The sequence below is a fragment of the Tachysurus fulvidraco genome, chromosome 13 (assembly GCF_022655615.1).
Source record: "Tachysurus fulvidraco isolate hzauxx_2018 chromosome 13, HZAU_PFXX_2.0, whole genome shotgun sequence".
In the NCBI taxonomy this organism is placed as follows: Eukaryota; Metazoa; Chordata; class Actinopteri; order Siluriformes; family Bagridae; genus Tachysurus; species Tachysurus fulvidraco.
In genome coordinates this window covers 22,931,513-22,954,809 of record NC_062530.1, presented here as the reverse complement: position 1 = coordinate 22,954,809, position 23,297 = coordinate 22,931,513, and the positions used below count along the sequence as shown (strand labels likewise).

Genomic DNA, 23,297 nt, shown 5'->3' with positions numbered 1-23,297 from the left:
AGACTGACAGGGATGAGGGTTTGGTGGAGGATGGTAATAAATCCCGGATGAACTGACACCTGTGTAACAGCAGAGCGAAGACGACGACGCGTATCCAGACAGCGTGAGTCGGTAAAGCTACAGTGCTGCCCGTTATCATTGCTCTGACTGATTGGAACAAAGCTATGCGTGTCGATCTTACAGTGATCAATACTGATACGTTTATCGAGCTGGACGTGCACTCCTGCAATGCCAGATTCTCCTACGCCTGCTTCTGTGGCCCTAAAGACTGTCCTGGGAGCTGTAATGCTCATCCAATTCAATTCAACACACGTAGTACGGTTTGACATGAAAGTAAACGGCTGTAAAAGACTAATGACTTTTAATGAATTACGCCAGCTGATGTCATCCAAATTAAGGTGGGCTCAGTTTTTAGTTCCAGTCTGGTTTCTTAAATATTTCTATAAAGCTGCGATACAAATAAAAGTGATTTCCTCACATCTTCTTCCTCATTATCAACGACATCTTGGTCATACCTCATTCATGTTCTATCCCTAGCTCTAATAACAGGGATCTATGGGTTAATTGAGTCATCCTATTCAATGACCTGCTTCCAGCCATGGTCTAGAAAACCTAAGAATTCCCATTAGCATCACGCGGTGCCACATGAGCACAATCAATACAGATGCTTTGAACCAGCTAACGAGTTTCTGTTCTGATCACTTAGCATCGCTCTAAATTGCGAGACCAAGCATTTTGTATGCCATTGTGGTGAAAGGAACAATGAACAAAGCTTGACCTAAGTATGCTGTGAGATGCTTTGAGAACGCAAAACTGCATCAAAAGATCTCCTTAACATGTTCTACTAAAGTTTGCAGGCCAAATCCGACAAGCGCTTCTACAGTCTGATGCCTAAAACCGAAAGACCCAGGAGACGCTTCTTTCCTCAGGCTATCAGACTCCTCAATAAGGACATGTCCACCTTACTGATCCCTGAGGAGTATATAAAGGCTTTGTCACTCCAGTGACACTCTTCACTTATAAAACATCGGCAGATTCGGTACCTTACTTTGTACTGTTACTAAATGTAACATAAATGCATGTCAAAATTCATATGCACAGTCTAAGGAGAGTGTTATTATAACTTATAACTGTGTATGTGACAAAATTGTATCATGAATCAAATTAGCAGAAAGAAATTGATTCATTTTGACTGCTTGCTTTATCCTGGTCAGGGTAACCGATTCTGGACTTAAATGCGTGATCTAATAGTTTTATTCTAAACACTGAGCCTAGTTGTTATACTGTCACAGTTTTATGGTTATTCATGGTGTAAGATCAGAGCATTGTTTTTTTTAATAGAAAGTGGAAAAACAACAAACCATGACAAAGTGCACTGCTCAATAGGTCCGTGCAGCAGAATCGGTTTACGTGCACAACACACCGGTCAGTGTGGCACGGATCAGTATCGACATATTCAGGTCAAACTGGACCGGTCGAACCGTTTGTACGATTATTTTAAATAATAAAGAGATAATGGAAAATCGATCCGTGGTCGATTGGCATCTCTGGAAAATTGTCCGTAGTGTGTGAGTGAATGAGTGAGTGTGTGTGTGTGCCCTGCGATGGGTTGGCACTCCGTCCAGGGTGTATGCTGTGTTGTGGAAGTTCTGAGGTTCGAGAGATTTAAAGAATAAAGTATAACACCGGTAGACACGAGCAAGAGTAAAAAAGGTTGCACAATTTATTGTGCTCAGCTGCGCAGCAGGACCCAACACTACACATGTAGCATGAGAGATGAAGGGCCAAGATCGCTGATTACATCAAGGTTTTATAGACAGAACCCAAGAAGAACAGAAGATATGTAAAAGCAAAACATCATCAATCAATGGCTCAACATTACCTCATGCATCTCCTGATCAAGGTCTTCTAAAGGACCTATAGGACATTGTTTATGGACAACTCGTCCCTAGTCCCTACTGCCCTTGTCATAATCTTAACAAAACCTACTGATGACGATGTCAGTCTCTGGTTATGAAGCACACAGGGTACAAGCATAGAACAAACCCTTATGAACATCTTAAGATTAGAAATTTCCACCACAGCTGCCTTGATGCCCGATGACGTTAGTTTGGATAAGCTGTAGAAAATGAATGAATGAATGAATGAATGAATATTTACAGCCTAGTAAGTGATATTAGAATGGCTCAATGTGCATTAACACTCACAAAAAATTAACTACTGTACCTTTAAAGTGGAATGGAATATAGCAAATAAAAGAAAAATGTGAGTGATATAAAGGATCCAACTTTAGCCTTGTGAAATAATTATCGAGTTTGAAGTGTTCCTCGGTCCAATGACTGTACTCCAGATTATTAATATTTCTCCTTTGAAAAGCTGTTTCTGTGGCTACAAGGTTGTCACTGCGTGAAAGATTCAAATCACAACACCCCGGCTTTCGTAGTAATATGACCTGCCTTGGCAATTATTGTTAATATTGTGAAGGCTATAGATTAAAAAGTATCAGTTCACTTGTACTTCTGGAATATCACTAGTTTAATTTAGCATAGAATAGAATACAATAGAAAAGAATAGAAAGGAATAGAATAGAATAGATTAATCAGCCACAGAAACACAAAGCCCCTTTCACAGTATCCACACTTTCACACACAAGGGCATATTCAGTGCCACTTTGCCAGCCTCCTGTGTCACCACTATAAGACGGCCTTGGCAGACAAGCCCAGAGATATAGTTGTTTCGACCTTGAACCCTGACCCCTGAACGCAGGCTTTGCGTTTGACACATGCTGCATCTTATATCATCATGCCAGGCTTCTTTCTTTCCCCAACATTTCAGTGAATGGGACAGAGGAACACAAGGGGACTTGTCAGAAGAGGCCTCTTGAAGAACGGAGACGTGCACCGGTCCCCGGCGTTGGCATCTCCACTCTGGCACGCACACCATCTGACAGGGCTCTGACCCTTAAAGGGACACCACTAGAAACAACAGAGTCCCTGGCAGGGGTATAAATTGCTCCTTCTCGCAGACACACCAACCATTTCTGACTTATATACATTCTCTTGCTGGATATGGAAGTGTACTGTAAGTGTGTATGGTTGTTAAGCCCTGGTTGGTATTTACTCCTAATTAGAACAATTTATAATTATTATTATAATTCATAATACCTTTCTAGGCCAAATGATAAAAAAATATTAAAGCTACATTTAACATTTGCTTATTAGCTATGCTATGATCTAATATTATACATTTCAAGCATTATCCCATGATTTTTTTTTTTGGCTGTAAAATATAAAACACACCCCAAATGCAGAGGATTTCATTTAATCTGGCAACGCTTTGACCACTTTGAATAAGTTTCAAGCACTGTTTGAATGCATAAGTAGAAAAACCACGCCATTTTAATTCTCCACCTAACTGAACCGTTTTGTATAGCATCGTGTCTTCGTATGCTAAAGTACGTTTGCTCTTAATTAAAACACAAAGTTTTGACATAAATAGCTATGTTTTTTTATTTTTTCATCCACAGACTGACTACTATTTCATTCTCTTTGACTAATATCTGTCTTTATTTCTGAGTGCCGAAGTATTAGTTGCTCCTCTATAACAGTCCTTTGTAAATCGTTTAAAAGTTGTGAAGATATTAAAGGCGAAGCCGTTCCTGAGCGGACGTATTATAGCACGCACATGTTCAAAGCCATATCATACATTTGCCATCAAAGTCACACTAGTCTTGCACATTTAAAAGCCACTCTTTGTGACGATGCTGAACGGTTGCTATCAAAGCTCCAGTGTTCTTCAGAAAGGCTCTTATTTTTAAGAACAACAAGCTCTGTGTAGTCCAACAGTCCACCATAGGCAATTCGCAAATCTTTTCTGGCTGCCATCTCAAACAGTAACACATGACAGAGAAGGCTAGCTGCCTAAGCTTGAGGGCACTGCACCTCGGTCACAAGCTCATTTTTCAGCTAAATCACTTAATTCAACTCGCTCACTTCTCGAAGGAAGAAAAAAGGCCAAGGCTTTATCTATTATTATCACTTAGTGTCTGCTGCTGAGATTGGCTTATTGACCTGTGTGTTTTTGACAATCGGGTGGCTAGAGGGCAAAAAGAGCAAGACAGACCTCATTTTCTAATGCAGTGTTCATCGATTCCGAAGACCAGGACACACTGGTCATTTCCCTGCTGTAAGACATGATGTCATCTAACAAACTGATAGCAAACTGCACTGGCCTTCAGATCGCTGGACTATAATTGGTGATGCCTGCACTTATATCTCTCTTGGTGGTCTCATTTCTATCCCTTCCTCACATTTCCAAAGACAAGTACAACAGCAAAATCATTGTCTCAGGCACAGATAAGCATTCTGCAGAGACCAAAAGTGCAGGAAAATCACCAGGGGCAACAAAATCTAACCCTACATGAGCTCAACTTTCTACAACTTTCTCAAGACTAGTTCATCGCATTGTCCGACTTTTCCATTTACTTGAATGCCTAGATTAGATTGACGGATTTACACAGATATCTTATCATCAAAAAAATTGGGCTCAACAAATAGGTTTGAAATAAATTTTCAAGGATCAAAATGATTTTTAGGGTACTGCTGGAAGAACCTATTATTGGGTGGGATTCAAAATCCACCTGTATTTCTAATCAAGGGCGTTTTAACCAGACGCTCTTCCTTCCCAAATCCATAGTTAAAACAATAAAAATACCCAATTAACAATAATTAACATTTGAAAATAGGATATTTTGGATATGGATGTATAGGATGGACATGGACTGACATGATATATTATACAGTAGGTTCTACTTTATGTTATAGCCTCAGATGATATTTGAATACTCAGCAATGTTGTTGCATAGCTTAAGAAGTTTCCCATTTCATTTACAAGCCAAATAATCTTGTTACGCAGGTCAGAACGGGCCCTGAGCTACTATCCGCCAAGCCCTGATACTGTACAAGCAATGCGAACAGAAGTACAAATAGGTTTTATACCTGTAATGTATAGTCCATATCCATCAAGAGATCTCAGTAAATTCATTCTCTGTAAAAGTCTCTAGGCTACATTTTGTCTCTCTTCTCATCTTATGCTGAACTGAACAGACATTTGCTTATAGCCCGTAGAGAGCAAGAAGACCATTAGCTAGCTCTTCTACCTTTGTGACAGACGCATGCACACGGACCTCCGTGTCAAGCAGTTATGAACTTTGAAAAAGGAAAGACGAGAAAGGCAGGGATGCGAGGTGAATGATTCGAGAGCCTTCCAGGGTTAGAGTATAGTTCATGTCTGTCTTTCTCCTGCATCAGTACTGCTGGGTTTTTTTTTCTGTTCCTTTTGGTTTCCTATTCCATGTGACTTAATCAGTATGACATTGTCTCAAAGCCCTAGGAAATATTCTTTCTCTCTCTCTTCGTAGCACTCCCTCAGTCCATAAGGTTATACAGGCTGTGACAAACTCACTGTGGCACCTTTCAGAGAGTCTCAACGCACATTTGCTCATGAACACACACACACACACACACACACACACACACACACACACACACACACACACACACACACACACACACACACACACACACATTTCTTCTATCTGCCTTTCATTTCCTATATCCCACCTCCTTCTTCATTCATTTAAGTGTAATGAAATACTTATGCAGGACATCGCCTTTCCGAAACGCTGCAATGCTAAAGGATGATAAATTCAAAGGTTTTGATATAATTTGGCTATGCCGAAGAGCTCACTTTGTGTCACTACTATATTTCTCAGTCATTTTTTTTCCACTGCCCTTCACATTATTTCATTCACTTGTTAATTCATAGTCCACTAATATGGCCTTCTATAATAATCATCAATCTTCACACACTTATATAGAGCGATAGCTGAAAAGTCTTCCTATGCTAAACCTGTGCTTGTCCCTCCCAGCACTGGAGACCCCTGACTCCTGATTAAGGCCTTTATGATCACCTAATGAGCCATGTTAGATAGGTCAGAACAGGGTAAACCTTTCAAAGTGAACGAACTACCAGGAAGTAGGATTGAAAACCACCGAGCTAGTACGTGTGTTCTCGTTAGCTCCTTAATGAAAACACCTTCATCCGAAGGTCATATCTTCGAGGTCATAAAGCTGCTTCATGACACGGAAATAGTTAATAGAAGCTTAATGCATAACCATAACAAGTGAACGATTCCCCTCGTCCTGTATTTGCGGAGTAGGACTAAGACACCCCACACCCCCACCCCCACCCCCACCCCGATTTGACAAGTCTGGCGATTGTATCTTCACCCCACACCTCCATTTCCACTTAATTAGACATAACTATCTTCACACCTGTCAGTAGACCGTTTACAAGAAGCAGAGAAGAACATATATAACCAGAGGCTTCTAAGGATTTCTTGACCTATTCTGACTTGCAAGGGTTGAAGTTTTTAGGAGGTCATCACGTTGATTGCGGGTGACAGCTCGTCCTCGGCACAGATCTCTCCCCTGTCTTGCTCTCCTCCGGCTTCTTCCACATGTCTAGGCATTTTATTGACATATGCTCATAGGCTTTCCTCAGCCGCAGACACATTAGCGGTGCCTTTCTCAGAGTGATGGATGTTGATAGTGTGGAGGAGGGATTTGGCATTCAGGAAACAGTGGCATTAACAGTCAGGTTTTTTTTTTTTTGCACCTCCTTTCCTTTATTATAAGTAATGGTAGGAATAATAACACAGTTCCTCCCTCTTTTTCAAAATGGGTAATTTGCCTTTGTAATAGGCCACAGATCATCATTTCATCCATCTCACACACACACACACACACACACACCCTCCCCCAAACTCTCTTGTTCCTGTTAATTTTCTCCTGATTTTCACTAGGTCATTTATTCACAGCAGTCTATCGTTCTAATTTATTAAGGACTGTCATGCTGTTTCTTAGGCACAGATAAATAATGTACATACACACGCTACATGGATAGCTGTCCTATATAATTTGGGAGGGGAAGAGCAGTGGTAAGGGACGACGGAGGTCCCCGTGGCCCGCGCTCGGAGACGGCGTGTGATGGCGCTGATGTTCTGTGCTCAAGTCACCTCGAGGGGATAAAATCCACTCAGGTTGAAATCTGGTTCAAGCCTCCACTGGGCCTACCACTGCTTCATTGCCATCATTAATTCAGACCTACCGTATTTCACTTTTTTTTTTTTTTTTGGTTTCCCTTGCCATCTTTCACAGAGCTTCACATCTTGCCTTGTTCTCTGTGCTCTGTCTCTGTCTCGCCTGTGGGTGGAAACCTCAGACACACTGCTGCTGCTGCTGCTGCTGCTGCTGCATGTGACCATTTCCTAGACCTACGGACACCGTGCTATCCTAGATGAGAACTAGAGGACATTCATCTGGACCGACAAGGATATCAAATATAAGGAAACGAGCTTAAAAATCTACCACGGACATCTTTGGCTTAATCAAAAGTGTCTTCTCACAACGCCATCCTGAATCCTGTTACATTTCTAATGAATAAATTCAGCCACTCGGCTTGACCACGTTCCTCTTCATCATCCACTATCATTATTGTGGACAAGCCTCAGGGTGCGTCTCTTGAGCCACTCCACATTTGCCCCTTTAATTGGACCTCATCCTTTTGGTCCGGGTTTCCATTCTCGCTTCCACAGTGGCAGATGAAGACTCATAAAGTGATGGGAAGTACTATGAAGGAGATGTCATTTCCAGGGAGGATGACTTAAAAGGGGCCGGATAAAAAAAAAAAACACATGGTCGCAACAATGCGTGCCTCTCATCTGTCTCAGTGAATGCATCTTCTGGCTTTGTTATCGGTTCTCAAGATGAAAGCTTGCTTGTTTTCCAGCCTTCAAACAGAAGAGGAATAGGGGCTCCTGAAAGTCACTTTTGTGACAGATACTTTAATCCCAGGCTGTAGCATTAGGGCTGCAAAGACAAGCAAAATACACAGAAGAGGAAAGGTGTAAGGCCAGATTCTTTGTAAGGCGATGCCATGGCAGCAGGTCATGAAACACACAGAGTCTCATTAGCTGATGCCCTTATGTCTTCACAAAGCAGGTTTTCTTTTAGTGCTCCTGAAACTGAAAACTATTTACAGGCCATAGCATTGAAATGGAAGGAAAAGGGTGAATTGGCGAGTCAACAGCGTGGAACAGAGAGTCATAACAAGAATAAAAGAATCAGCCTTTGTAACCTGGAGGATATCTACCTGTAGGGAGACCTGAACAGAGAGCATGATTGACAACCTTAAACTTACATAACATCATTGTGAGTTAAAGGACATGGGTTTGAGTTGTGCTCACACCGTAGATGCTCATGTGTCACATGAAACTGTGATTAACAACCAGCGACCCCCTGCATTTTTAACCAGTAGCTGTGTTAGCGCCAGCTACACTCGTAGAGCGGCGCAGCTCCGTGCCAGTCCGCACTGTCAGCAGCATCAGCATCAGAAGACCACGCAAGGCTGAGCGCTCCGGCATGCTGCAGCAGGCACAAAATATCAACACGAATTACTGTTTCCCCCCAATCCCTGCCGCAAAGCCTAGCTTGCACAAGTCATAACATAAAAGACAGCCGGCGTGCCATGAAAAAGGCATTTTAAGCCACAGGCTAAAGCTGTTACGTGTCAGATACGGAAACAATATGTGGTAATAAAATTAGCATACAAAGAATGAGTGGCGTAATCTTATTCCCATTTGCAGGCACACACACACACACACTTTCAGACATGCAGACATCAATGGTAAGGATTACCTTGGTGGTTTTAAGATAACCTTAATTTGTCTCAGCAATCCCTCTGCCATTTCGTCTCTTCCCGAGCTTTGTGTTAAGATAGCTCTGTTTACCTTTTTATGTGAGTCGATGTACCAAACCAGACCACAATTAGATGACATAGCCTTCGGAAAGAAAAAAAAAAATCCCTCAAAGGGTTTGTGGAAAAGTGTAGCTGTTAGCTTGCTTAAGTACCTCAAACAGCTTTTTTCCCTCTTACATCCCTTTCCTCTAAATTCCCAGATACTGTTTCTATTCTTCAAAGGATTTGGGTTTTCTGTCTGACTCAGCTTTTTCACAACATTGTTCTCCCACAGAACACAAAGCTTACACAATCGTGTTTGCTTCAAACCACACATACAGATCATGCTCTCTCCTGAACGGAGTTTACAACGAGTTCGATCTATAAAAAGTTCAGTGTTTCCGGGTGTTGTGAACAAGGATGTGATGTTTGCGACTAAATTTGTTCAAGTCTTACAGATTCACGGTTAGTCACAGCGTACGACTAGGACGTGTACATCATAACTAACGTTTTAAAAATAACGATTCGATACATTTTCCGTATGTGCAATATGTCTTCGGTGTTGTAATGAGTCTGTCTATGTTTTCCTTTGTTTCTGTCTGCTGCCTTGCCCTGTTAATTGTTTGCTCCGCCCACTCATTTGTTACCATGGACACTAATTGCACTCCATCTCTTCCCCAGGTGTTTTGTCTTTGTCTCTGATTGTCGCCGCTTTGTGATTGGTTCCTGTTTACTACATTTACTCTTTGTTCACTTCCCTGGTGTTAGTCGTTGTTGGTGTGTGGTGTGTCCATGTCCATGTCCATGTCCATGTCCATGTCCATGTCCATGTCCATGTCCATGTCCCCGTTTCCTGTTTTGTTCCGTGTTGCCCATGTTGTTCCGTTTTGTTTATTAAAACTTTAAACTTTAAACTGGATTTGGATGCTCACTCGCCTTTGTCTCACCGTGTCTCATCGTGACCGGTGTAAATACTACTCTTTTCATATATTTTTGTTTTTTGTATATTATGTATTTTTGGGTGCTTCCATACCTGCCTTGTTTAGTTCGGTTGAATCGTACCAGAGTTCGATTTCTCATATGGTGAGGTTCGTTTGGGCAGGTGAGAAAGCAGCAATCGAACTCTGGTGCGCACCAAAAGCGGACCAAACAAGCGTACCGAGACCTCCTTGAAGAGGTGGTCTCGGTACGCTTTCAAACGAACTCTGGTACGGTCCGTTTGTGGTGAGAACACGATCCGAGATCGAATAGACCTAACTGCAAAAAGTATCGCGCATTTTGGACTAAACCAGCTGCCGTAGTGGGTCGTTGGCAATATTTTCGGAAGATGAGCATGTCACAGTTTCGCAAAAGTAATGCTCGCCGCCTCCTGAAGTGTCTTGCGATGCATCTTCGCCGTTTGCAGTGCATTAAAATGATATTTTCAAGCCGCATCCGCGCTTCATTCTGAAAATTAAGACTTTGCATAGAATGCTGTATACAAGCGATGTAGTAGATTACAACCACGGACATAATCGCAGCACGCAGTCGTCTCTCCATGGTGTACTGTATGCTGTATTTTCCTCTTTTTGTTTACTTCCGGACTTTCGTTGAAATTTCCCGCACGTTTATTCTGACCAATCGAGAAGCAGCATATTATCACATGAGTGTGGTGTGAAAAGGAACCCAAACTGCTAAAAAGCTACAATGTATCATCTTGGGAAAATTCTAATAATGTCTACTAAATCTTTACCAAAATGAGGGTGAATCTACAGAATCCTGTATGTGATTGTATGTAAAAAAAAAAATACCTTCTTTAATGCTTGGTTAAACACTTCCTACTGAAAAAGAAGGTGTGACTTTCATCAGAACCAAAAAAAAAGCCCAAGCATGATGAAGTGCGTGCCATTTCTAAACAAATCTGCTTGCAACAAACAGAGAAAAGCAGCTAACGCTTACAAAACCCGTCTTTAATCCTCATGATGGATACGCAGTAACGTTGCCACTCTTAGCATGCTCGTGTAAACAGCTGTGTAATACACGGAAGAACTTAGCTTTGTTCACTTAGCCAAATAATTAGATATTTTTAACTGCGTCCTTCTAATAGTGCGCTACTTTTCTCCACAGCCGCTTTCTCATTCCGCTTAGAAAAACAAGATGAATGAATACTGACGATTTGTGTTTGTTTTGGTAGAAAAAACATTCTCAGAAATCAGAATGTAAAAATCGTTTTTAAGAACAGAACAACGATGACGGGATTTTGTATTTTCTGGACTACTGTATACAGAGATGTGCCTAGATGCATGAAAAAAGAACGTGTTCAGTCAGATTGCAGAAAAAAATATTTACATAAAAATATTTTGATTCTACAAAAAAAAATATTAAAAAGGGATTTTGTTGTTTAAACTTAATGACTTGAAAAACAATATTCTAATTATTGGATGGAATGATGTAGAGTGTGCTTGAGCGATTCCCCTACAGTTAGTATTGACGTAAACAGTTCGGGATGTTGGCGCTGAATTCTAACTTTAAAATGGATTTTCGGTCATTAAAACACACATGGCAGAATAGAACAGTGGTAACGTTGCAGTATAACGCAATGTATCATCGGTTCGATTGTGGCGTTCGGTGTTAGGCTTTCGAAAATCCATAGTACAAAAACGAACGGTTTTAATGTTACTCGATTCAGTCACGTTGAACCGATCTACACATTTGAATTGAAAATTTAAATTTAATTTCAGCTTTTTGTACAATGATTTAATTATTATCTCCATGGAATCAGTTGGACTCGTACTGTGAAAAGATTCATTCGCAAAGTGGAGGCACCATCATCAGTTCAGGACTTGCTATAGCAGAAGCCACGGCTCCCATCTGAATCCCACGTCTCCTTCTCCTCGCCCATAAAAGTGTTTTCTTCCTTCCTGCACTCAGAGCCTATCATCATCTCGCTTTCTGCCATGAGCCCATATCTTTTATATGGCTACAGTCCACTCTACTGCCATTACACAGCCCTTCATGGTAACATTATCACTTAAGATAAGGCTCTAATAAACTGCACTTCTTTTTAGGAGGGGGCACTCTGCTCTTAATCCAATCTTGAACTCAAGCTTTATGATCAGTGTTTTACGAGACCCCTCCTGAGCCACTTACCCCGCCCTGTTCCATATCCAGTAATCCTCATGCAGGGCTATAGGAGCAGAGTTAACCCTTTCACCAAGGAGCTGATTCAATTTGGCTTTAAATGGAGGCTCCTGTGTAGGGGAGCACGTCCAGGGCCACTGGGAATTGGGACGAGGCCAAAGCCTAGAAGCGACGTGCCAGCGGCTCGTGCGCGATGTGCTGATTTGCTCTAATGTCCCCCGAGGACTGAGCAATGACCGGTGTCTATTCGCCTGGGACGCTAGCCAGATCGAAAGCCCCTGCCAGAGCGTTTGAAAGGATAGCAAATCATTTAACCGCTCCCGATAGCACATTAGCATTTTTTCGCTGCCACACTGCCATGAAGTACCACCACAGTATTAAATTGTACTTGAAGCCAAGCACTGGGAATGCAAGAAAGAAAATATATTTATACAGGCAGCCCTACACACGGTGACTGGTAGACAGACAGGATATTGAATATTAGAGATGTAGCTCAAAAGAAAATCAAAACCTAACTGAAAGACTGTGTTTGAACTGCATGAAGCCGTTTTTTTGTTGCATATTGCACTTCCTGGAGTTTCCTGCTGCAGAAAAGTTAGAAGTGAAACGTTAGCCAACTCTGCGAATGCAGATGCAGCAGATCAGGGCCATAAAATCACGCAGAGAGGGAGGTGTAAGTGTGTTTAAACTGGAGTCTTTCATCAGCCAACATGCAACACTCAGAAAAATAGATGCTTTTGTTTCTGTGGTCAAGCAGATACACATGTGTTTTAGCCCTAGCGTATAATAGTGAATAACTGCAAAAGGGTATAATATAATTTGTTTTACACAATACGAACCTGTGTGTGTGTGTGTGTGTGTGTGTGTGTGTGTGTGTGTGTGTGTGTGTGTGTGTGTGTGTGTGTGTGTGTGTGCGAAGAACAGAAATTGCTTTTAAATATATTTTATTGGATTTGGCTTATAACAGAGAATATTAGACATAGGAAAGCAGTTTGATATGGATCTTTCTTTCTTTCTTTCTTTCTTTCTTTCTTTCTTTCTTTCTTTCACTGCCTGATCACATGTAAGAACCCTGTGAAGTGGGTGAAATGAGTGATGCTGCTGAGGCTGAATTCCTCATACTGTGGAATACATACAGTACTGCCGTTCCTACCCCTGAGTCTTTTTCCAGAGTTTTCCGGTGTTCCAGTCAAAGTCACTTCAGGTATAAATCTGGATACAGATATAGATCATGATATTTATATACACAGATTCCCATTGTGGTATTGCATTAACCCTCTATTTTCCACAACTGGATATGAAACCGTGCCATTTTCATTAATAAACTTTACCTCAATCTAAAGGCAAAGAAGTTAATTCAGACCTGAACTGATAGCCTGTTGTTTTGAAAATGAAAAGTGTGTGTGTGTGTGTGTGTGTGTGTGTGTGTGTGTGTGTGTGTGTGTGTGTGTGTGTGTGTGTGTGTGTGTGGGTGGGTGGGTTGGTGGGTGGGTGTTTGTGAGAATCTAGGATATTCCAGGTACTCCTCAATGAGCCGTCAGGGACCGTCAGGGAATCAAGACCATGTTGGACATACTGCATTTCATCTGACATGGTCTTCTCTGCCTGGTGTCAAACTCTCCTCCACTTCCAGACGCCCAAACGAAACGGCCGAAAAACTGGCGCTTAGCCAGAAAAGAGAGCAGCAGCGAAAAGAGAGGGCACTTGTATATCTGACTCTGTCTGCAGCATAATCCCACCTTCCCTCAGCTAATTAGCTGAGCTAGCATAGCAGCAGAGAACCAGTGCTGTGCTTAAGTTCTGATTATTACACACAAAGAGGCTAAGACTTTGTCCATTAGCTCGACTGCTAACAAACTCACAATGCGTGGGAAATGACAGTAAGCAGTTAGCTTAGCTTAGACCCTGACGTTGTGAGGCAAATGTGCTACCGTGCCCCCCCTCAGATAAACCTATTAATTCTATCTCAGTATAAATCTGTTTAATCATTCAGTTATATATTAGATGTGCTTTAGCATTTTATGCGCTAAATTAAATTGAGATCTCAGAATCTGGGTGAAATTTTGATATGAGTGCTGTTTAAATATTGGGTTTTTGGCTAAAGGGAGATGTTTAAGGTTTGGGATAAAACGAAAGGTATTAGATATATTTCAGAATTTTGAAAAAAATGTAGCAATGAAGTAATAGATATTGATGGTAAAAAAATAAAAGTAACTGAATTAGCATTTACAAATTTTCCTATGCTCTGTGCTGTAATTGACTTGACTTGTAATTGGTATCTTTGGTGTGATTAATGGGTAATTTCAGTCAACCTCTACACACATCTACTGGTCTTGGACTGAGAAATTTAGCCATTCTTCAGTCTCCAACTTTCCCGAAAACCTCAGCAGGAAAAGCAGCCAGGTGAAGGAAAGTCCGGCTCAAGGAAAGAAATAGAGAGAGAACAAAAGTAAGATGTAATTTTCCGGTGTCTCAGAAACTTCCAGTAAAACCTTCTCTGGTGCTTATCGGATTGGCAGCCCAATTCCTCAACCTCTCACAGTCCTGACGCATGAAATACGTCTCGGCAATCCTGTCAGCCCATTTACCGCCGCTTTACAGAGGACACATAACATTATAGTCAGCCTGCCATGCAGCCGTGGGTGATTTAGGCCCCGCAATAATGTCCCGACTGCTCCGACTACAATATCCAAACTGATTATTTTGCAGTTTTTTTATGCTGGGAGCTCTGCTGAGAAAATTACTAGGAGACTATGGGGCTTTACCTCGAATTTACACTCGACATCATACTCAAGTGGTACATGTGCATAGCATAAACATATTAGGAAGAAAAAGCATTCCATCCATTCAGCCATAGCTCTTCGGATGCATTTCTGTTCTGTAAGCGGAAAGTAAAGCAGCCCCGACTTTCGTTTTTTTTACCAAGAAAACATTTTGGGTTTCGACAGATGAAGCTGGACCATCGCTTTAAAATGTTGTGTTTATTCTGGTTACTGAGGATCTCTAAAAATCTCCACGAATAATCGTTAACACTGATGCAGATTCTGACTTTAAACAAGTGACAAATGGCATTGTGGCTGAAAAATGTTTCAAGCTTAATAAACCAAACCCATACTGTCACTGTAATCTTACTGTAGACATAAGATCTGATATAGAGATCAGACTCCCCTGGATTCATGTGAAGGATGGTCTAGTCAGATAGCTGCCCTGGAAACATCATGTTTAAGTCTTTGCTTCACACTTCCAGGGTCAGGGGTTCAAATCCGGCTTACGTAACGCGCTTCTCTTGCTGTACAATACCCAGATGTATGAACTGTCTCACCACCAGGGGCAGCGCTGCACACATCTAACACGCTCTCTCTCTCTCTCGTTCTTGCTCTCTTCCATTCTCTGTCTCTCCTTTGACCTGAGATTCCATATTATCCCAATGTTTCTGTGTTTTCCTCTAGGTTCTTTGGTTTCCTCCCCCAGTCCAAATACATGTGTTGTAGGCTGACTGACATCTCTAAACTGTCTGCAGTGAGTCTGTGTGAGATTCCGTCATCTGATATATTGGCACGTTGTTCGTGGGTCTCCTTGTTTTTTGTTATATAGGGAGAAAATTAATGGATGCTCATTGTTCGTGGGTCTGACTTTTTTTTTGTAGTATAGGGAGAAAACGAATGGATGTATGAATGGAAAGAACAACCACCCACCCCCCACCCCCCACCCCACACACACACACACCAACCCTGCAATTCTTGTGAAATAGGCAGCAATTTGGAAGCCATTAATCTTCCCCTAATCTGTCCTAAAAATCCCGGCAGTGTCCTGAGACGGCCAACGTTCTTGCTCTATCAGTCTGTCACTGCTTACCACTTTATCTCTATCCATGCTGAAATAAGAAAACAGGGTTTGCTACAGGTGACCCCATGACCAAGGCAGCATCTGGTAGAATTGCTTAACTTTGCACCCAGCAGAAATGTAATCCAGGATAATGGGCATCAATCCGGATAAAGCTGGCAATCCTGCCCATCTCACCCAGATTCCACATTAACAGACATGAAATGATGCATTATCTTAATGAACGTACAGTAATCCGGTAGAAATGACGGAGCTGGGATTGGATTACAGATAATCATGAGCCATATTCATACACTTGTTTGAGCAAAAGAAAATCTTAAGAAGTCGCAAAAAAAAAATTATTTGCAAATTTACGACAACAAGCTGATGAAGCGAAGATGGGAGAAATAGCACAATGCAATATCGAGACTTTCGAAGCTTCCGCTTTTGGCATGCGCACAGGACGACTGAGTGACATTCTAATTACTGAGCAGGAACAGGAACGAACGGAAGACGGAGAAAAAGAGAGCAGGCCAGGGGTGAGAGTGAAAAAGAAGAGCTCAAGACAAAGAGAATTAGCGCAGAATCACGGGAGACGTTTTGAAGGAACACGGACACATCCACGTGAAGAAGTTAAGAGAACTGGTTCTACATCGTCTTTATCCCTCTGGCTTCAAATCCGTCATTAGGAACGTTTCTTCGGCATTCATCGAACAGATGAATGGTTCCGTTGACTTTTTTCATGCGCTATCCTTCATCTGACAACGACAATGACAAAGACGCTTAAAAGGAAAAAGCCATGATGATCCACTCGACTACCTGCTGAGAGATTTAGCCTTCATCCTGGCTTCATCCCTACCTAAAGAGAGTGATGCAGCGTCGCTTTAGTGCTTTAGCTCCTCTCACTTCCTCATCTGTATGTTCTCCTCAAACAGATCAGCTTCCAAAGCTTTAAAGTTCATGCTAATACCACAGTCGACGTTGTTCACACTCGTCATCTCACAGATCGCTAACTAGCCGAGCCGAGGCTTTGCGGTTATTCTGTTTCTTGCTTGACTTCTCTGGTGGAGTTCTCCTTAATCCTTTTCACTGGTTTTCTAAATACAAATCCACATATACTTTATCAGTATAAACAAATTAATGTATTTCTGGCACTGAGTCTGATATAAAATGAGTCAGGACCTCTGTTGATAACTTTACTCAGAATTTTAGTGGTTGATGATTTGACAGCGGGGGGGAGGATCACGGTGGCTTAGTGGTTAGCATGTTCGTCTCACACCTTCAGGGTTGGGGGTTCGATTCCCGCCTTGTGTGTGTGGAGTTTGCATGTTCTCCCCGTGCCTCGGGGGTTTCCTCCGGGTACTCCGGTTTCCTCCCCCAGTCCAAAGACATGCATGGTAGGTTGATTGGCATCTCTGGAAAATTGTCTGTAGTGTGTGAGTGTTTGAGTGAATGAGAGTGTGTGTGTGTGTGCCCTGTGATGGGTTGGCACTCCATCCAGGGTGTATCCTGCCTTGATGCCCGATGACGCCTGAGATAGGCACAGGCTCCCCGTGACCCAAGAACAGTTCAGATAAGCGGCAGAAAATGAATGAATGAATGGATGAATGAATGATTTGACAGCTTAAAATTTTAGCTGCTTCTGAACAAGAAGAGCAGAAATGGGTTTGATATTTACTCTGAAGATACAGACATTTGTGTGTAAAAAGTGTTCCTTGGAACGCCATTAGTCATCTAGGGAAATAAAAGAAGTCCTGAGTGTCTACTTCCACATGGGCTTCATATTAACCACCACCGTGGAGTGAGACATGACAAAGATATTCAGTATTGAACATAGACCTCTGGTAAGAAGGGTTAATGGTATTATAAATGGTGAGTGAGAAGAGAAGTTTTTTTTAGTAGCTAATAGAGAAACCTGAACTTTATTCTTTCTGTTTTTTTTCCTCATTAAACTCCAGTGTAAGTGTGTCTGCAATAACAATGTCTCTCTGTGACATCAGCGCAGCACAAAACCCCTGACTTCTCGCCTGAATAATGAAAACACGGCACCAAACATCAAATTAGCACCAGAGTCACTAACTGCATCACAAATACTTTATTACTATGTGCTAGTGTGTAATGTAAAAAATGTACTATTTAAAGAGTCAAAGAATGCTAATATTTAGTTTAATCATATGACGGTTCCGGTGGCTTGAGCAGTGTGTTCCAGGGCTACTGTCAGACCAGAACATAATTAAAGCTACAGTGGGGGGGGGGGGGGGGGGGGGTGGGGGGGGGGAGATAGAGAGAGAGAGAGAGAGAGAGAGAGAGAGAGAGAGAGAGAGAGAGAGAGAAGCAATGTAGAGAACTGGGGAAGGAAAAAACGTCAGAGAAGGCAAAGGAGCAAAGGAGAGACAGAGAATAAAAGAGAGCGAGATCGAGAGAGAGAGATGTTAGATGTGTGCAGCACTGCCCCTGGTGGAGAGACAGTTCCTACTTGTGCGTATGTCTGAGGGATTGTGCAGCAGTACAGCAAGAGAAGCAAAGTGTGTGTGTGTGTGTGTGTGTGTGTGTGTGTGTGTGTGTGTGTGTGTGTGTGTGTGTGTGAGAGAGAGAGAGAGAGAAAGAGTGAGAGAGTGAGAGAGTGACCTCTATCCTGTGAAGAGAAAAACAAGCGTATGTAAGAAGAAGGGAATTTAAAGGTAGAGAAAATCAGGAATGAAGGGAACGCTGTGCAGAACTAAAAAACAAGGATACATCAGAGGCTCTAAAAAAGAGAGAGACCTTGGACAGCCGGCTCGCCTGCGGTGCTCGAGCAATCCGGCGAGCTTCTGGCCCGCTGCTCACCATCAGTCACTCCACTCCACCAGGTGTGTGTGTGTGTGTGTGTGTGTGTGTGTGTGTGTGTGTGTGTGTGTGTGTGTGTGTGTGTGTGTGTGTGTGTGTGTGTGTGTGTGAAAGAAGTGCCCTATATAAGCACCTCTGAGCACTCTATGTAAAAACAGACTTTTGTGCACTTTTCACTTTACTCTCTCTCTCTCTCTCTCTCTCTCTCTCTCTCTCCACACACACACACACACACACACACACACACACACACACACACACACAATAGTCTTCCTATCCTTTTGAGAACCTTCCATCCGAACCTAACCATTACCTCAGTAACCAAAAGGCATCAGATTTGCCTCTCTCTGTACAAAGCTGCCAATTTGTATCTGACCCTGTAACGTCAACCTGTCAGATCCTCCTACCCTTGTGGAGACATTCCGTCCCTATCAACATACAAAAACACGCCCCCACACACATACACTTACATAATCCTGCCATTATTCTCATCTTTTTCCTGCTTTTCTTTTCGCTGATACCGATTATCTCCTTAAATGAAAGCAATCATTTGTAAAACGCTGTTCAGCTGTGAGGAACGTATCCTCCTGAGGGTTCGGGGTTATTGAGATGCGGGACGCTATCTGGCTTTTACCTGCGACACTGTTAAACAAACACACAGGGGTAAATGGTAAAGCGGAGCATCTCCCTTTAGGTTTCTTCAATCAGAAAGCTAGAGAGAAAAGACAACAATAGGAGATGGTCTTGAAACGGGCTGCGAATCAAGCGTGTTTTATAAAAATATATGAAGTGGATGTGTACTGTAGAAAAGGTCATTTCTGAGCTCTAGTTGTTTCCGATTAATCATCAGTTCAGCTGACTATAGAGATTGGAGATGTCAGGTAATTAATCGATGGAAATGTCACCTGTAGTCACTTCCACATGCTGTAACGACAATGACACATTTTGATCTCTGCTCACATCTGAAAGCAAACAAGTATCCTAAAAATATACTGAAAACCTTCCAGCTTCCAGCAAAAGAAGAAAACGAGCATGAATACATAGTTCTAGTGGAACTTCGAGCTCGTCTCATCACCTCGTATAAATAAATACCCCAAAATGAACCTCGATGATAAACCTGGCAGTCTGTTAATATGATAGATGTGCAAAAGCACACAGTAATGAAATGAACAAGAAACGCAATCAAACTTGGAGTTCGACTCACAGATCATCACCTCGGTCTGCTCCGTTCTGAATTTTCTGAAAATTAAACCCGAGCATAAAGCTGGCAGTCTGTCAAGATCACACACAGAGGAAAAAGTGCACCGTTTTCCAGTCATCAATCACGAGCGAACCTCCAGCTCGTCTCAAAGTCTATCCGATAATAAATTAAGGAATTAACAGAAATCATAAACTTGTCAGAGTCCTGAGATTAAAGATGAGAGTGCGAAAGTACGCAGGTTTAAAAATCGATATGAATCATGGAGCGAACTTCCATCACCACTCTTCTCATCACCTCGATGCCCTCTCGGAATAAATAAACAAGCAAGCGTGAATAAACATCCTAAAATGAAACCTCCAGATCACAAACCTGGCAACCTCTCGAGATTATAGATGTGGAAAAGTACACAGTAATAAAATCAACAGGAAACGCAATCAAACTTCGAGCTCGACTCGTCCTCTCTGTCTGCCCTGTTCCTGACGATTAAGTAAGTAAGTAAATAAATAAATAAATGAATAAATATCTCCTTCATTTGTTGTGCGAAAGGACAGATCAAAATCTAGGGAAAAAAAACCTCTGATAAACAAAATTAACAAAGACACATCCTCCAAAACTGGAGCTCTGCAGCAGAAATAAAGCTTTATTATTTATTATATAAAATATAAATAGCTTGGTGAATTATTTATAATTATGCTTTGACTCCTGTCTGATACAAACGAACAAATTCGTCATTTGTATTGACATCTGCAAATAATTATTGCTGTATATCTTGCCCATATGAGTGAGTTCACATGAAAGGTTTTGGACTGGCTAAGAAATCATGAAACACAGAAATCATTAAATTCACGCCAGGGTGCCTGTTTGGCTCTGTTTGTTATGTGCCATGTAAAAATGCAGCTTCTCAGATCCAAGCAGACGGCACAGACGGCATCGAGAGATGAAGAGAATGAACAAGCAAGATTTGAAAGTCACTTGTCTCTGTCTAGAGCTGTCAGAACTTCACGTTTTTACTTCAGACGCCATTTGAAGTGTCAATCTGTTGGTCATTCGTGCTATAGAGAAGAAACTGTTTTGCCTTCTAGGACAACCGGGGATTAGTCACATTGTAAGTTAAATCAACAAAGTTAAACAGTCACCAGTGGATCCCTAAATGTTCACAGCTCTGAACCGGTCAGTTATGTTCCCTCGGGAATGACCCTGAAGTTTAAGGGTAGCCCTTGTCATAGAAAACCTCCTCATGGTAACGTGGAAGGAAGCAGACGAGAGCATAGAGATTCTAGCTGAGAACCACGGAGGAGCTCGGGGTCAGAGAAGGAACAGCATGTGAGCTGAGGTGAAGTGGTGAAGCACCAACATAAAGCACTAATCCAACATCATGGAAATGAATGAATGAGTCGTGGAACACTCTTAATGTGTGCATGTGCTAGTGGGGAACTTTCTTATGGATCCGCGCATCCACGATCCATGCGCACGCTGATAATTAAAAGCTGATACATGGGAGTCGGTGCAAGTGAGGATCCTGCACATGAGACGGAAAACAAGCCAATAAAAAAAAGCCAGATATTCAATCCGAACTGGAATCTGTGCTAAAAATAACGAGTGTATTCTCTTTTTACAAAACTATATCCCATGTCTTTGTGTGCGTGTGTGTGTGTGTGTGTGTGTGTGTAAAGAGAGAGAGCAATCCTGAAGACAATGCATGATAATTAATATAAAACTCTGTAATCATGCACAATGATTGTGTAAGCGAATAAATACACAACATATCAAACAGCCACACATCCGTGCGCAAGGTTCCGGCGCGCGCTCCAGGGCTGAAGCGCGCGGGACAGCGGTGGAATAAACCCGAGCCGGTGCGCTTACCGTGAACCGCGAGCCCAGAGAGCAGCAGGACCGTCAGCACCATCATCTCGGAATCGGTGTGCACGAGCAGGTGACCTCTGATGCTCTGGGACGCAGTGACAGACAGCCGTGAACTTCTCGTGTCTCGTGGCAGGATGCGCTTCTTGCTGAATCCTCTGTAGGAAGAAATGACTTTCTGTCTTCTTCTTTCTTCTTTTTCTTGAGTGCTCTGGTGCTTCTTTCTAGAGCGCGCGTTTCTGTGCGTGCGTGGGGCTCTAGAAGTGTGTGTGTGTGTGTGTGTGTGTGTGTGTGTGTGTGTGTGTGTGTGTGTGTGTGTGTGTGTTTGTGTGTGTGCACTGTCTGAGTCTCCTGTTGATGTGCGACCGATCTGTGTCTGCGCTCGCGCTGCCAGAGCACCAGCGTCTCTCTCTCTCTCTCTCTCTCTCTCTCTTTCTCTCTCTCACTCTGTTAGAGACCGGGCGGAGATTACTCCAAAACCCCTCCCATGGGCGGAGCTAAACGTTTATTGTGATGAAAAGGCTGGGAAAGTCCGAGCTGGAGAGAAAGGAAGAGAAAAGAGGTAGCAGGGAGGAAGAGGATAATAGACAGAGAGGAAGAAAAATCCGAGCAGTAACTGAATCCGTTCAGACTAATGCAAGAATGTCAGAAATGCAAACTATGCAAATTAGCAGGTAATCATTAAAATAAGATTTGATACTGTAAGTATATAAAATCTATTTCTTTTCCCCAGACAATCACCCTGATTAACAACTCAGCATAATTATATTCCCTGCTTCATATCTATAAGTACTGCATTATATTGCACACAAAGCATAATATTGCACACTATTGTTATTTGCACTACCATGCACTCCTCACAGTCATATATTCTCTATTCATATTTAATACTCATACTGTCTATACTGTATCACATCTGTATTGTCTTGTATAGTCTGTAATGTCTTGTCTTGTATAGTATAGTGTTATTTATGTAGCAAAACAGCTGGAACCAAATTCCTTGTGTGTGTCAACACACTTGACCAATAAACCTGATTCTGATTCTTATATAAATAAGATTCGGATGTGTTTGTTTGTTTGTTTGTTCTTCTTTCTTTTCTCATCCTCTCTGTTCATTACCTTGTACTCTACCATACATCCACATGTACAGTAGCTTTAACTAATGGCTAATGAATGACATGTGAAAAGGACTACAGTAACCTCCAACATCCAGCGAACAACTGACAGACCATTTAAAGTGCACTTAACTAAAACCTCGTTTAATTGTAAAGAATGTCATCTGAAATGAACTCAAAATCTATTCATTCATCCAGTCTGGATTATTGTAACACGATGTATGTTTGGATCGTTGTCATTGTCATTGTCCTCTTGTCTGACGCTTGACTACTGTCAGGTGGGATAAAAGGAAAAGAAAGAAAGAAAGAGGGATCGTATTACCCTGCGTATAGATTTCATTCACTGGCTTTCAGTTCAGTTTTGAGTGTTATTGTTTGCTTTATAAAGCCCTAAATAGACTGTCGGGTTCTTACATTGTGGATATGATTGCTACAAACATCGCATTACATTTTTTTTTTTTCATGCTTAGAATTCTTCTGAGTGTTTCTCGAAGATTAATAAAACGGAAACACGCAGTAGCAAGACCTCAGACATCCTGTATGTGTGCAGGTAT

General features: G+C 42.0%; 1 protein-coding gene across 8 annotated transcripts in view; it reads right to left on the bottom strand.

Annotated features, from left to right (window-relative positions):
• The window catches only part of kirrel3b (kirre like nephrin family adhesion molecule 3b), a 215,831-nt gene extending 193,785 nt beyond the window's left edge, over positions 1–22,046 (bottom strand). For 5 of the 8 annotated variants that reach the window (XM_027161716.2, XM_027161718.2, XM_027161717.2 and 2 more), the window contains exon 1: positions 21,632–22,046. In XM_027161716.2, coding sequence (XP_027017517.2) covers positions 21,632–21,677 — 46 coding nt within the window. In that variant the 5' untranslated portion in view covers positions 21,678–22,046. The remainder of the gene's footprint in view (positions 1–21,631) is intronic. The other 3 variants (XM_027161721.2, XM_047822575.1, XM_027161722.2) reach the window with 1 other exon arrangement.
• Between the last annotated feature and the right edge of the window lie 1,251 nt (positions 22,047–23,297).